Source organism: Brachyhypopomus gauderio, unplaced genomic scaffold, assembly GCF_052324685.1.
Source record: "Brachyhypopomus gauderio isolate BG-103 unplaced genomic scaffold, BGAUD_0.2 sc45, whole genome shotgun sequence".
NCBI classification, from domain to species: Eukaryota; Metazoa; Chordata; class Actinopteri; order Gymnotiformes; family Hypopomidae; genus Brachyhypopomus; species Brachyhypopomus gauderio.
Window position 1 is genome coordinate 195,491 of NW_027506871.1, and position 16,378 is coordinate 211,868.

The window sequence follows — 16,378 nt, forward strand, 5'->3', positions numbered from 1 at the left end:
TGCTACTCAGTAAGGTCAGTGTATAAGGAGCTGAATTTACCTCTACAGTCTTGATATTAAATGTGACTCTTTTTTTAACATTCATGTCTTTGAACAATTTACATTGTATAATCAAACATTATTAACTTATTTGACCGTATAAACAGTAAACAAATGTAAATTATTCTTTCTGCACTCTGAAGTGCTTTTTACATTTAGTATCACTGATGAATTTTAAAAAATGTGTTCTTGAAGTGTTATGAAGGATTACAAATGTAGAAAGATGTGGAGTTATGAAGGATTAAAAATGCCAGTTACACATCTTACACTATCAAAGTGGAACTGCTAGACATGCGAGAGACAGACAGACCAAGAGAGAGAGAGAGAGAGAGAGAGAGATAGATAGAGAGAGAGAGAGGGGGGGGTAGTAGTTTTCTGATGGCTATTGGAGAATTCTCTAGGGTAAAAAAAAAACTTGTCATGTTTCACACTACAGAGGGATGTGGTGTTGTGCAAAACTAAATATGTCAGTTACACGTCACATTATAAAAGTGGGCTAAACATGAGAGAGAGAGAAAGAGAGAGAGAGAAAGAGAGAGAGAGAGAGAGAGAGAGAGAGAACTAGGAAGCAGTGTGTTTCCAGAGCTCCACACCTGTTTGAGTCTCTTGATTAAAGATGCTGGTGTGTGTGTTTCTCCTCTACTGTGGACTACAGGTGACTGCAGGTGAGTTCTACATGTGTATCTGTGTGTGTCTTCATGCTGTGTGTGTGTAGCACTGCTGTGTGTACGATAGAGGACATGGAGACAACCCCAGCACCTGGGTTTAGTTACTAGTGTTTGATATTGACCTGTCCTCTGGGTTTAGTTACTAGTGTTTGATATTGACCTGTCCTCTGGGTTTATATACTAGTGTTTGATATTGACCTGTCCTCTGGGTTTATATACTAGTGTTTGATATTGACCTGTCCTCTGGGTTTAGTTACTAGTGTTTGATATTGACCTGTCCTCTGGGTTTAGCTACTAGTGTTTGATATAGACCTGTCCTCTGGGTTTAGTTACTAGTGTTTGATATTGACCTGTCCTCTGGGTTTAGTTACTAGTGTTTGATATTGACCTGTCCTCTAGGTTTAGTTACTAGTGTTTGATATTGACCTGTCCTCTGGGTTTAGTTACTAGTGTTTGATATTGACCTGTCCTCTGGGTTTAGTTACTAGTGTTTGATATTGACCTGTCCTCTGGGTTTAGTTACTAGTGTTTGATATTGACCTGTCCTCTGGGTTTAGTTACTAGTGTTTGATATTGACCTGTCCTCTGGGTTTAGTTACTAGTGTTTGATATTGACCTGTCCTCTGGGTTTAGTTACTAGTGTTTGATATTGACCTGTCCTCTGGGTTTAGTTACTAGTGTTTGATATTGACCTGTCCTCTGGGTTTAGTTACTAGTGTTTGATATTGACCTGTCCTCTGGGTTTAGTTACTAGTGTTTGATATTGACCTGTCCTCTGGGTTTAGTTACTAGTGTTTGATAATGACCTGTCCTCTGGGTTTAGTTACTAGTGTTTGATAATGACCTGTCCTCTGGGTTTAGTTACTAGTGTTTGATAATTACCTGTTCTCTGGGTTTAGTTACTAGTGTTTGATAATGACCTGTCCTCTGGGTTTAGTTAGTAGTGTTTGATAATTACCTGTCCTCTGGGTTTAGTTAGTAGTGTTTGTGTGTATGTATGTATGTATGTATGTGTATGTATGTATGTATGTGTATGTATGTATGTATGTACTGTATGTGTATGTATGTATGTATGTATGTGTATGTATGTATGTATGTGTATGTGTGTGTATGTGTGTGTATGTATGTATGTATGTATGTATGTATGTATGTATTTATGTATTTGAACATGTTTCTAGTCGAGTCTATGAGGTTCTTCTCATCTTACAAAAGACTTTAAGAGAATGTTTATAGAAACATTAGATAACACAAGAGATTTGATATGAGGAATATCAAGGAGGCGGAGCCAGTGCTCCAGGTACAGAGTGGGTGTGGTTTATGGCCACACCCACAACCCTGTGTTGTGTGTGGGGTATTTAGTGTGTGCAGGTTCTCCTGACACTGTTCTCTCTACATTATTTCCTGCAACAGGAAGGTTGTTATGTTGATGTGTTAATCTTTGTGATACTCTGATGAACATCTGTACAAGTATTTACACCACTATGTGAACGTGTGTTGTGGTGTCTCTGGTGTGTGTGTGTGTGTGTGTGTCCACTATGTGAACGTGTGTTGTAGTGTCTCTGTTCTGTGTGTGTGTCCACTATGTGAATGTGTGTTGTGGTGTCTCTGTTCTGTGTGTGTGTCAGGGCTGGCTCGGATGCCGTGCCATCTACGTCCACTAGGGGCACCCGAGCCAGTTCTAGACTCCAGCAACGCAATCAGCAATGATCCGTCTCACCTGTTGCCATGGCTTCTTAAGGAAGCCCGTGGAGACGGATCATTGCTGATTTGTTGTGGTTATGCCGTTACGATCTCAGCCTCTTGTTTCTTTCTCTGTTGCAGCGTTTGCCTCTGTTGATGTCTCGTCACCTATCTCCTCTGTCTATCTTCTCTGTCTTTTTTCGAGTCCTCTCCTGCGTCGCTTACTGACCTCCCTCAAGTTTTCCTCACCTGTTTATCTTCCTATCCTGTTGCTGTTTGTATGGGAAGGGTTTTTTGTTTGAGTAGCCATTTTGCTATTAGTCAGCTCCTTCCCCTGACGTCCTTGTTTTTGCCTTATTTCTTTTTACGCGTTGAGCAGTCCGCGATTATTCAGGCGCTCCTTTTAGTTCTGTTATTTTTTGTGGCACTTGGTTCCACCTCTCTCTCGCTCTCTCTAACACGGTGTGTGCGTCCCTACCACCGTCGTTACAGTGTGTTCATTTCTCTTCTTGTCTCATGTGTTAAACTGATCTCATGATCATCTGAAGATTCATCCTGGTCATCCTCCTCCACACAGTGGATCTTCTCAGCTCTCCTTGTTCATTACAAACCTTCACAAAGTTCTTCACTGGGACACACTGTTCTTACTGGATGTTGTTGTGGTGTCTGTTTGTCTTCACATCATGAATGACGTCTGATCTCCACACACCCCCGTCCTTTACGCACTTTCTGCCAGTTTGTTACTTCCTGATCATTTTTGATACATGAACTGTGTCTCTAACAGACCAGATGGTGTTCCTAACAGACCAGACTGTGTCTCTAACAGACCAGACTGTGTTCCTATCAGACCAGACTCCATGTTCTTCATTCTGCTCTATGTTCTTGTCTTGTCTGGTTCAGTCTGTTCCAACATCAGTTCCTCCTCCAGAACAGTGCATTAGAGATCACTGAATGTGTGGTACACTGCAGGTAGAAGGTGATGATGGTTTTATTGCACTGTGTCTTCTGCAGGTTGCACCTGGATGGATCCTCAAGAATTAATTGTCAGTCGTTCTCCAGGAGAGTCTGTACTGCTGTCCTGCCGTTGTCCAGACAACCATTACATCATCAAATGGACCGTTGGATCTTCATTTCAGTCTACAGGTCGCACTGTGGTGTCTAATGAGGCAGGACGCTACAGGGGCAGAGTCTCCATATTTGATCAAACACCCTCCAGTAACTTCTCTCTGCTCATCTCAAACCTCAGTGAAGAAGACTCTGAACAGTTCTGGTGTGGAGAGTCTAAATATGTCAAGCTAAACGTTAGAGGTGAGTCACTCACATCCCAGTTCCAGCAGTGTGTAGAGGCAGTTTAGAAGTGTTCAGATGGTTTATGTTAGTGGTCAAGAGTCTAAGGACACATGCTGGAAAGGTTTTTCTTTAAAACAACAAACTGCACAAAAACACAAAATGACAATGTAGGCAAGTAAAGGCAAGTTTATTTCTACAGCACCTTTCATACTAAATGCTAAACAGACACTAGACTGGGCTGCTGGAGGAGAGAAGGAGACACGTTCAGGGTGCAGCAGACTGGCTCTCTCAGGACAGACTGGAGGATTCACACCACTGAACGGAGGGACTTGTAGACATTTATAGACTGATACATGAGAAACAGGAGAGGTAGATGATAGGGAGGTGTGTCAGTGGGTGGAGACTGTGAATGGGGGTGTGTCCTTGTGTAGGTGTGTCCATGGGTGAGGACTGTGAGTGGGGGCGTGTCCTTGTGTAGGTGTGTCAGGGGTTGGAGACTGTGAGTGGGGGCGTGTCCTTGTGTAGGTGTGTCAGTAGGTGGGGAATGTGAACGGGGGTGTGTCCTTGTGTAGGTGTGTCAGTAGGTGGGGATTGTGAGTGGGGACGTGTCCTTAGCTCGTTGTGTCAGTGGGTGGGGACTGTGAGCGGGGGCGTGTCCTTGTGTAGGTGTGTCTGGGGGTTGGCGTCTCCTCTGTGCTCCGAGACTGGCCTACCGTGACAACTGCCAATAAAATATAATACATAAATAGATAAACTAGATACACTGGTCCTACACCATTAAGTGATTTATACATCAGTAATAACACCTTGAAGTCTCTCCTGAATTGTACACGTAGCCAGTGTAAGATCTTAGGAATGAGGGTGATGTGATCACTTCGTTTGCTCCTACAGTTTGAATCAGTGTGATGTGCGGGCAGGGCGAAGGACGAGACACGAGTCCTCGGTTGCAGCAGACGTCACCTTTATTAACGTCACACGAAATAGCGCACAAAGTGAACGTAGAAACACTTAACACACACGGTAACGTGTAGACTCAGACAACGACGAGCACAGGACACTGCACGAGCGCACATTAGCCCCACGTGATTACGAGACGAGCCACAGGTGAGACGGATTATCACAAGACACAACCACACCCACGGAGAGCCACAGACACAGACGAATAGATGTAGACAACGTAAACACATGCCCAAAAGGGCGGGGCCGGGGTCCTCAACGTGACAATCAGCTGTAGCTGTTGTAGCTGTTTGTCTTTTTTGGGAGTCCTGTTAGGAGGTTGTTACAGTAATCAACCTGCTAGAGACAAAAACATGGATGAGTTTCTCAAGATATGGTTTCAACAAGAAATCTCTGATCTTATTGATGTTCTTAACATGATAAAATGTTGACTTAGTTACTGATTTCATGTAACTGCTAAAACTGAGATCAGAAGCTATTAGTACGCCTCGGTTTAGAGTGTACAGTTTAAAACAAAATAGTTATAACATTTGAATAAGGCAGGTGTGATGCAAAAGCAAGATTTGAATCATTTAATAGTTAAACAAACTCTATAGCTATAAAGAACAGGGAGAGAACCAGGCAAAAGGGAACAATGAAACCACTTTGTACGTAATAACAACAGGTAACGACAGGTATTAAATACAACTGATATAAAGCTAGTGGGGAACAGACGAACGAGATAAATGCAAAACCTAGGGCATTAAACATAACAGGAATCGAGAAGAATATAAAGGACTAACGTAGAGCAACTAAACAAATCAACCAGCAAATCACAGTACGGGGAGTACAAGATTACACGAGAAAACAGGCAGAACTAATAACATGGAAAATTAAGGAACAAACTACGCGGCATAAGGGGAAAAGGCAAACCAGAATATAACACACGGGATCACACCGGGAGAAGGAGAGAGGGAGAGAGAGCGTGAGGAATAAAACTAAGGGAAACACTGACAACTGCAAAACTCACACGTAGACTAACTGGAATGAGACAGAGGGAAAGTAAACGAGGAAATCGCAAGAGTGGAACACAGAAACAACTAAACACAACTTCAGAATGAGTGTAACTGGGAACAATGACTGACGGGGAACACTAGACACGATGGGGAATAAATACACAGAAACACCAGGAATAAACAAGACACAGGTGTAGTAAAGATAACGTGTGTGAAAGACAAAAGGGAATCTATGGAAACGGGGAAAACAAGGTGGGGCTAAAGCAGACAACACAGGACTGGGAAGCAGGTGGACGTCTCAATAGTAGTGTAGTGTCTAAGCCTATGTAGTACTTTACGCAGTGATTAGGTTAAGTGTTTAAAATTAATTCCTCTTCTTCTTATGGTGAGTTGAGCTGGACTAAGAGGTTTAAAATGCAGCGTTTGAGAGAGGAAGATTCATACTGGCCCGAGACCTCTCTCAAGAAAGACCCGGGTGCTTGATCTGATGATCTTTTTGTAATAAACATATTATTGACAACTGTCAGCAGAGATTTCATCATTCATCATCACAGCATTGTTAAAGAAAAAATACACCTCAGTATCCAAGCAATGTTAAAAATAAAAAACACTATTGAATTATAGATTAATCAAATGTAATTTAATCATTACAGGATTTAATTGTGTCATTGTATCATTACAACTTTAAGCATTTCCTACAGTCTTAAAAATTAATGTTAAATACTTAAGGTTCAAAATATGAACAACATGACTAATATCTGTCAACATACAATGTTTTTGTAAATGCATGAAGCATTGCTGGAAATTCAGGAGAGACATTTAAAGAAATTCTTTCTCCCTCCCTCTCTCATTCTCTCTATCCCCATCTTCCTCCCTCTCTATCACTCACTCTCTCTCTCTCTCTCTCTCTCTCTATCTCTCTCTCTCTCTCTCTCTCTCTCTCCAGGCTGTAGTCTGTCAGAGAATAAGCAGCATGTTGAGGTCAGTAGATCTCCAGGAGAGTCTGTGTTCCTGTCCTGTTCCTGCACTCATCTGAAGGACCACACGTGGAGTGGAGAGTTGAGAGTGGAGTGGAGATCACCACACCATAAAGATCTCCACTCTACTCAACTCAGTCCCCACTACAGTGGCAGAGTTCAGATGTTTAATGAGGAATCTCCAGAAAATCTATCTCTACTGATCTCGGACCTGACTGAAGAGGATAGTGGATTATATTCATGCTGGATTAATCACAATCAACACAGGAACTTCACTCTCACAGTTAAAGGTACACTGATGATTTTTGACATATTTTGTTACAGCTGCACAAATATATATGTAACAGGGTGACAGAAGCAGCTGACACAGGTTGTGGTGCTGAATCCATTTTAATCTCAAAGTCCATTATAGACACAGCACAGATCAAACATGTAAAGTCTCTGAAAGTCACATAACACTCGGTGAAGGGCAGATGCAACACACAGCACTGTGTGGATGGACCTGTGGGTGACACAGTGATGTGAAACAAGTGATAATGACCTAATAACTGGGGGATTGTGATGGAGGGAGTGATACAAGTGATAATGACCTAATAACTGGGGGATTATGATGGAGGGAGTGTACTGGAGGTGGGGTGTGTGGAAGTGGCCTACCCTGCCAATATTATACAATTTACAGTGAGAGGATAAGCAAAGAAATAATATCTTGAGTCTGTGACATTTCCGTAAAGCAAAACTGAAGCATTTTATGTAATTTAAATCAGGCTAGGGTCAAAACCAGAACAAGAACAAAACCAGGGAGCATAACAAAACATTTAAAAACCAGTCTGAGATCAAAACCAGATTAAGATTAAAACCAGTCTAAGATCAAAACCAGGAAGCAAAAGGGTAAACGGAGACCAGTACATGTGGATAATGACAGACAGGCAACATGGAGAAACCATGAAGTTGGAGAACTGGAGACAGTTCCTCACAGGGAATCAAGTTCTCCTTAATCCTGCTTCTAGTTAAAAACATCTAAAGAGGCTTCATGTGTGTCAGTGTGTGTTTGTGTGTGTCAGTGTGTGTTTGTGTGGGCCAGTGAGGAAACAGTGCTGTGTGAACATTGATAATCAAATGTGATATTAGAATCAAGCTTCATTATGTTTTATAATGGAACAAATGCCCCTTATGAAGACCTCACACTAGAGACCAACTACACCCAGCACAAGACCTCACACTAGAGACCAACTACACCCAGCACAAGACCTCACACTAGAGACCAACTACACCCAGCACAAGACCTCACACTAGAGACCAACTACACCCAGCACAAGACCTCACACTAGAGACCAACTTCACCCAGCACAAGACCTCACACTAGAGACCAACTTCACCCAGCACAAGACCTCACAAAAGAGACCAACTACACCCAGCACAGGACCTCACACTAGAGACCAACTACACCCGGCACAAGACCTCACACTAGAGACCAACTTCACCCAGCACAAGACCTCACACTAGAGACCAACTACACTAAAGACCAACTACACCCAGCACAAGACCTCACACTAGAGACCAACTTCACCCAGCACAAGACTACACCCAGCACAAGACCTCACACTAGAGACCAACTACACCCAGCACAAGACCTCACACTAGAGACCAACTTCACCCAGCACAAGACCTCACACTAGAGACCAACTTCACCCAGCACAAGACCTCACACTAGAGACCAACTACACCCAGCACAAGACCTCACACTAGAGACCAACTACACCCAGCACAAGACCACACACTAGAGACCAACTACACCCAGAACAAGACCTCACACTAGAGACCAACTACACCCAGAACAAGACCTCACACTAGAGACAGAGTCAGCTACACCCAGGTCAAGGTGGTTGTTAGGGTAGAACATTTGACTGTGACTTGTTCCTGATGGAGCTCCTGTTATAGAAGAAGATCTAGAAGAAGATTCAGATCTAGGCAGGATGGGATGTGTTTATCTGGTCATACATACATGTACACGTGTGTATGGTACACTGTGTATGGTCTCTCTTCAAGTATCCCAACTTCGTGAGCTCAGAGGGGTACAACACCTACTTCACTTGCCAACAGCTGATTATCAGGTTAATGTAAATTGCTTCAAATGAAAGACATGACATCTTTGTGGTCATGTGACTTCGAACATCATCTATTTACATAAAGCTTAACACTGGCTAAATGTAAAAAGGGAGGGTCCTGTGCATTATGTAAATCCAACAGATGTAGCTACTACACCTTGTAGGTGTACAGTGAGAGACTAAAGCTACTACACATTGTAGGTGTACAGTGAGACTACAGCTACTACACCTTGTAGGTGTACAGCGAGAGACTACAGCTACTACACCTTGTAGGTGTACAGTGAGAGACTACAGCTGATATGTTGTCATGGATGATTTTGTGTTAGCCATCCTCTAACAGTCCATCAGTGGACATCTGCTATTGGCTGGATATTTTGAGTGACAGTCCAGTCAACCCATCAAATTTATAATTCAGATTACAAAAATGCCATGCCAAAAAAATAAATCTAAAGGTGCCTAAGATGTCTGCAAATTCATGTATTTCATAAATAAATTCAATCTCCAGTAAACAGATAATGTATGTTTGGCAGGCTGCACACTGTCAGAGAGTCCAGGGGCAGAACTGATCAAATACCCCGGAGAGTCTGTTCTCCTGCCCTGTTTCTGCACTGACCACCACACCAAACCTGCCAGTGTCAAATGGGAGCATCTGATCTCCAGTACTGAGTCTGTATGGACAGAGGTGTCCAACGGGACCAGACACCACAGAGACAGAGTCCACATGTCTCACCAGAACCATCCAGCAAATCTCTCTCTACTCCTCTCTAACCTGACTGAGGAAGACCAGGGAACATACAAGTGTACAGTCAACAACAACAAGCAGTCCATCAGCATCCGCCTCTCCATTAAAGGTAAAAGAGTTCAAGCTCAACTAAAACTTTCAGCACTGTGGTTCTGAGAGGGAGTGGCAGACAAAAACCTCACCATGTGGATCTCACAGTGCAACTTAACAGCAGTTTGGTCAGCTCAGGGGAAATATTGATATATTTTGGTTTGATTAACTACAAGTTGCATATCAGAATCACACATGGATCACTATATTAAGCCAAAATAGCAGAAGTATCAAATGAAGCCTGATAATGTAGAGTAGTATTGATCTACAGCCAGTCATGCACACCCTGTCATATAAGGACATGTCCCCACACCTGTCATATAAGGACATGTCCCCACACCTGTCATATAAGGACATGTCCCCACACCCTGTCATATAAGGACATGTCCCCACACCCTGTCATATAAGGACATGTCCCCACACCCTGTCATATAAGGACATGTCCCCACATCCTGTCATATAAGGACATGTCCCCACACCTGTCCCCCTCTACACTGACCAGTCAGACAAGTACAGTCCCAGTGTCTCAGACATGACTGGGGTCCCCATGAGCACCACAGCACTGAAACCAGTACACACTGGTTCAGAAGGTTTTCATTTAACACCACCGAGTGTTCCTTTAACAGAACAAGAGTCAGCTACATCCGGCTCAAGGTGGTTGTTATGGTAGAGCATTTGACTGTAGCTTGTTCCTGGTGGAGCTCCTGTTATAGAAGAAGATCTAGAAGAAGATTCAGATCTAGGCAGGATGGGATGTGTTAATCTGGTCATACATGTACATGTGTGTCTGGTACACTGAAATGTCTCTCTTCAAGTATTCCAAGTTCTTTATGAGCTCAGAGGGGTACAACACCTACTTCACCTGCTAACAGCTGATATGAATATGATTATCAGATTAATGTAAATGACTTCAAATGAAAGACTTAATATTAGGTCATATGACTTAGAACATCATCTATTTACATAAAGCTTAACACTGGCTAAATGTAAAAAGGGGAGGGTCCTGTGCATTATGAAAATCCAACAGATGTAGCTACTACACCTTGTAGGTGTAGAGTGAGAGACTACAGCTACTACACCTTGTAGGTGTAGAGTGAGAGACTACAGCTACTACACCTTGTAGGTGTAGAGTGAGAGACTACAGCTACTACACCTTGTAGGTGTACATTGAGAGACTACAGCTACTACACCTTGTAGGTGTAGAGTGAGAGACTACATCAACTACACCTTGTAGGTGTACAGTGAGAGACTACAGCTACTACACCTTGTAGGTGTACAGTGAGAGACTACAGCTACTACACCTTGTAGGTGTAGAGTGAGAGACTACAGCTACTACACCTTGTAGGTGTACAGTGAGAGACTACAGATACTACACCTTGTAGGTGTAGAGTGAGAGACTACAGCTACTACACCTTGTAGGTGTAGAGTGAGAGACTACAGCTACTACACCTTGTAGGTGTAGAGTGAGAGACTACAGCTACTACACCTTGTAGGTGTACATTGAGAGACTACAGCTACTACACCTTGTAGGTGTAGAGTGAGAGACTACAGCTACTACACCTTGTAGGTGTACAGTGAGAGACTACAGCTACTACACCTTGTAGGTGTAGAGTGAGAGACTACAGCTACTACACCTTGTAGGTGTACAGTGAGAGACTACAGATACTACACCTTGTAGGTGTAGAGTGAGAGACTACAGCTACTACACCTTGTAGGTGTAGAGTGAGAGACTACAGCTACTACACCTTGTAGGTGTAGAGTGAGAGACTACAGCTACTACACCTTGTAGGTGTACATTGAGAGACTACAGCTACTACACCTTGTAGGTGTAGAGTGAGAGACTACAGCTACTACACCTTGTAGGTGTACAGTGAGAGACTACAGCTACTACACCTTGTAGGTGTACAGTGAGAGACTACAGCTACTACACCTTGTAGGTGTAGAGTGAGAGACTACAGCTACTACACCTTGTAGGTGTACAGTGAGAGACTACAGATACTACACCTTGTAGGTGTACAGTGAGAGATTACAGCTACTACACCTTGTAGGTGTACAGTGAGAGACTACAGCTACTACACCTTGTAGGTGTACAGTGAGAGACTACAGCTACTACACCTTGTAGGTGTAGAGTGAGAGACTACAGCTACTACACCTTGTAGGTGTACAGTGAGAGATTACAGCTACTACACCTTGTAGGTTTACAGTGAGAGATTACAGCTGATCTATTGTCATGGATGATTTATGATAGCCATTGTCTAACAGTCCATCAGCGGACAGCTGCTATTGGCTGTACAGTTTGAGTGGCAGTCCAGTTAACCTATCAGAGACACTGACGTGTGTGAAAAGACTCAAGTATTTGTAATTCAGATTACAAATAAAATGCCATGCTAAAAAAAAAAACAATTCTAAAGGTACCTAAGATGTCTGCACAAATGTGTAATTCAATCTTCAGTAAACAGATAATGCATGTTTGGCAGGCTGCACACTGTCAGAGAGTCCAATGGCAGATTTGATCAAATACCCCGGAGAGTCTGTTTTCCTGCCCTGTTCCTGCACTGACCCCCACACCAAACCTGCCAGTGTCAAATGGGAGCATCTGATCTCCAGTACTGAGTCTGCATGGACAGAGGTGTCCAACGGGACCAGACACCACAGAGACAGAGTCCATATGTCTCACCAGAACCATCCAGCAAATCTCTCTCTACTCCTCTTTAACCTGACTGAGGAAGACCAGGGAACATACAGGTGTACAGTCAACAACAACAACCAGTCCATCAGCATCCGCCTCTCCATTAAAGGTAAAAGAGTTCAAGCTCAACTAAACCTTTCAGCACTGTGGTTCTGAGAGGGAGTGGCAGACAAAACCCTTACTATGTGAATCTCACAATGCCGTTTAACAGCAGTTTGGTCAGCTCAGGGGAAATATTGATATATTTTGGTTTGATTAACTACAAGTTGCATATCAGAATCACACATGGATCACTATATTAAGCCAAAATAGCAGAAGTATCAAATGAAGCCTGATAATGTAGAGTAGTATTGATCTACAGCCAGTCATGCACACCCTGTCATATAAGGACATGTCCCCACACCTGTCATATAAGGACATGTCCCCACACCCTGTCATATAAGGACATGTCCCCACACCTGTCATATAAGGACATGTCCCCACATCTGTCATATAAGGACATGTCCCCACACCTGTCATATAAGGACATGTCCCCACACCTGTCCCCCTCTACACTGACCAGTCAGACAAGTACAGTCCCAGTGTCTCAGACATGACTGGGGTCCCCATGAGCACCACAGCACTGAAACCAGTACACACTGGTTCAGAAGGTTTTCGTTTAACACCACCGAGTGTTCCTTTAACAGAACAAGAGTCAGCTACATCCGGCTCAAGGTGGTTGTTATGGTAGAGCATTTGACTGTAGCTTGTTCCTGGTGGAGCTCCTGTTATAGAAGAAGATCTAGAAGAAGATTCAGATCTAGGCAGGATGGGATGTGTTAATCTGGTCATACATGTACATGTGTGTCTGGTACACTGAAATGTCTCTCTTCAAGTATTCCAAGTTCTTTATGAGCTCAGAGGGGTACAACACCTACTTCACCTGCTAACAGCTGATATGAATATGATTATCAGATTAATGTAAATGACTTCAAATGAAAGACTTAATATTAGGTCATATGACTTAGAACATCATCTATTTACATAAAGCTTAACACTGGCTAAATGTAAAAAGGGAGGGTCCTGTGCATTATGAAAATCCAACAGATGTAGCTACTACACCTTGTAGGTGTAGAGAGAGAGACTACAGCTACTACACCTTGTAGGTGTAGAGTGAGAGACTACAGCTACTACACCTTGTAGGTGTAGAGTGAGAGACTACAGCTACTACACCTTGTAGTGGTACAGTGAGAGACAACAGCTACTACATCTTGTAGGTGTACATTGAGAGACTACAGCTACTACACCTTGTAGGTGTAGAGTGAGAGACTACAGCTACTACACCTTGTAGGTGTACAGTGAGAGACTACAGCTACTACACCTTGTAGGTGTAGAGTGAGAGACTACAGCTACTACACCTTGTAGGTGTAGAGTGAGAGACTACATCAACTACACCTTGTAGTTGTACAGTGAGAGACTACAGCTACTACACCTTGTAGGTGTACAGTGAGAGACTACAGCTACTACACCTTGTAGGTGTACAGTGAGAGATTACAGCTGATCTATTGTCATGGATGATTTATGATAGCCATTGTCTAACAGTCCATCAGCGGACAGCTGCTATTGGCTGTACAGTTTGAGTGGCAGTCCAGTTAACCTATCAGAGACACTGACGTGTGTGAAAAGACTCAAGTATTTGTAATTCAGATTACAAATAAAATGCCATGCTAAAAAAAAATAACAATTCTAAAGGTACCTAGGATGTCTGCACAAATGTGTAATTCAATCTCCAGTAAACAGATAATGCATGTTTGACAGGCTGCACACTGTCAGAGAGTCCAATGGCAGATTTGATCAAATACCCCGGAGAGTCTGTTTTCCTGCCCTGTTCCTGCACTGACCCCCACACCAAACCTGCCAGTGTCAAATGGGAGCATCTGATCTCCAGTACTGAGTCTGCATGGACAGAGGTGTCCAACGGGACCAGACACCACAGAGACAGAGTCCACATGTCTCACCAGAACCATCCAGCAAATCTCTCTCTACTCCTCTTTAACCTGACTGAGGAAGACCAGGGAACATACAGGTGTACAGTCAACAACAACAACCAGTCCATCAGCATCCGCCTCTCCATTAAAGGTAAAAGAGTTCAAGCTCAACTAAACCTTTCAGCACTGTGGTTCTGAGAGGGAGTGGCAGACAAAACCCTTACTATGTGAATCTCACAATGCCGTTTAACAGCAGTTTGGTCAGCTCAGGGGAAATATTGATATATTTTGGTTTGATTAACTACAAGTTGCATATCAGAATCACACATGGATCACTATATTAAGCCAAAATAGCAGAAGTATCAAATGAAGCCTGATAATGTAGAGTAGTATTGATCTACAGCCAGTCATGCACACCCTGTCATATAAGGACATGTCCCCACACCTGTCATATAAGGACATGTCCCCACACCCTGTCATATAAGGACATGTCCCCACACCCTGTCATATAAGGACATGTCCCCACACCTGTCATATAAGGACATGTCCCCACACCTGTCCCCCTCTACACTGACCAGTCAGACAAGTACAGTCCCAGTGTCTCAGACATGACTGGGGTCCCCATGAGCACCACAGCACTGAAACCAGTACACACTGGTTCAGAAGGTTTTCGTTTAACACCACCGAGTGTTCCTTTAACAGAACAAGAGTCAGCTACACCCAGGTCAAGGTGGTTGTTAGGGTAGACCATTTGACTGTGACTTGTTCCTGGTGGAGCTCCTGTTATAGAAGAAGATCTAGAAGAAGATTCAGATCTAGGCAGGATGGGATGTGTTAATCTGGTCATACATGTACATGTGTGTCTGGTACACTGAAATGTCTCTCTTCAAGTATTCCAAGTTCTTTATGAGCTCAGAGGGGTACAACACCTACTTCACCTGCTAACAGCTGATATGAATATGATTATCAGATTAATGTAAATGACTTCAAATGAAAGACTTAATATTAGGTCATATGACTTAGAACATCATCTATTTACATAAAGCTTAACACTGGCTAAATGTAAAAAGGGAGGGTCCTGTGCATTATGAAAATCCAACAGATGTAGCTACTACACCTTGTAGGTGTAGAGTGAGAGACTACAGCTACTACACCTGGTAGGTGTAGAGTGAGAGACTACAGCTACTACACCTTGTAGGTGTAGAGTGAGAGACTACAGCTACTACACCTTGTAGTGGTACAGTGAGAGACAACAGCTACTACATCTTGTAGGTGTACATTGAGAGACTACAGCTACTACACCTTGTAGGTGTAGAGTGAGAGACTACAGCTACTACACCTTGTAGGTGTACAGTGAGAGACTACAGCTACTACACCTTGTAGGTGTAGAGTGAGAGACTACAGCTACTACACCTTGTAGGTGTAGAGTGAGAGACTACATCAACTACACCTTGTAGGTGTACAGTGAGAGACTACAGCTACTACACCTTGTAGGTGTACAGTGAGAGACTACAGCTACTACACCTTGTAGGTGTACAGTGAGAGATTACAGCTGATCTATTGTCATGGATGATTTATGATAGCCATTGTCTAACAGTCCATCAGCGGACAGCTGCTATTGGCTGTACAGTTTGAGTGGCAGTCCAGTTAACCTATCAGAGACACTGACGTGTGTGAAAAGACTCAAGTATTTGTAATTCAGATTACAAATAAAATGCCATGCTAAAAAAAAAACAATTCTAAAAGTACCTAAGATGTCTGCACAATTGTGTAATTCAATCTCCAGTAAACAGATAATGTATGTTTGACAGGCTGCACACTGTCAGAGAGTCCAATGGCAGATTTGATCAAATACCCCGGAGAGTCTGTTTTCCTGCCCTGTTCCTGCACTGACCCCCACACCAAACCTGCCAGTGTCAAATGGGAGCATCTGATCTCCAGTACTGAGCCTGCATGGACAGAGGTGTCCAACGGGACCAGACACCACAGAGACAGAGTCCACATGTCTCACCAGAACCATCCAGCAAATCTCTCTCTACTCCTCTTTAACCTGACTGAGGAAGACCAGGGAACATACAGGTGTACAGTCAACAACAACAACCAGTCCATCAGCATCCGCCTCTCCATTAAAGGTAAAAGAGTTCAAGCTCAACTAAACCTTTCAGCACTGTGGTTCTGA

The 16,378-nt window shown here is 43.2% G+C and overlaps 1 protein-coding gene across 1 annotated transcript; it reads left to right on the forward strand.

Annotated features, from left to right (window-relative positions):
• The first annotated feature begins 594 nt into the window (after positions 1-594).
• LOC143486705 (protein turtle-like) lies at positions 595-16,378 on the forward strand. Its single transcript, XM_076986066.1, has 7 exons — positions 595-704; positions 3,399-3,695; positions 6,576-6,896; positions 9,242-9,562; positions 12,021-12,341; positions 14,030-14,350; positions 16,011-16,378. The coding sequence occupies exons 1-7, from the start codon at positions 656-658 to the stop codon at positions 16,376-16,378; spliced, it is 1,998 nt and encodes a 665-aa protein (XP_076842181.1). The 5' UTR covers positions 595-655.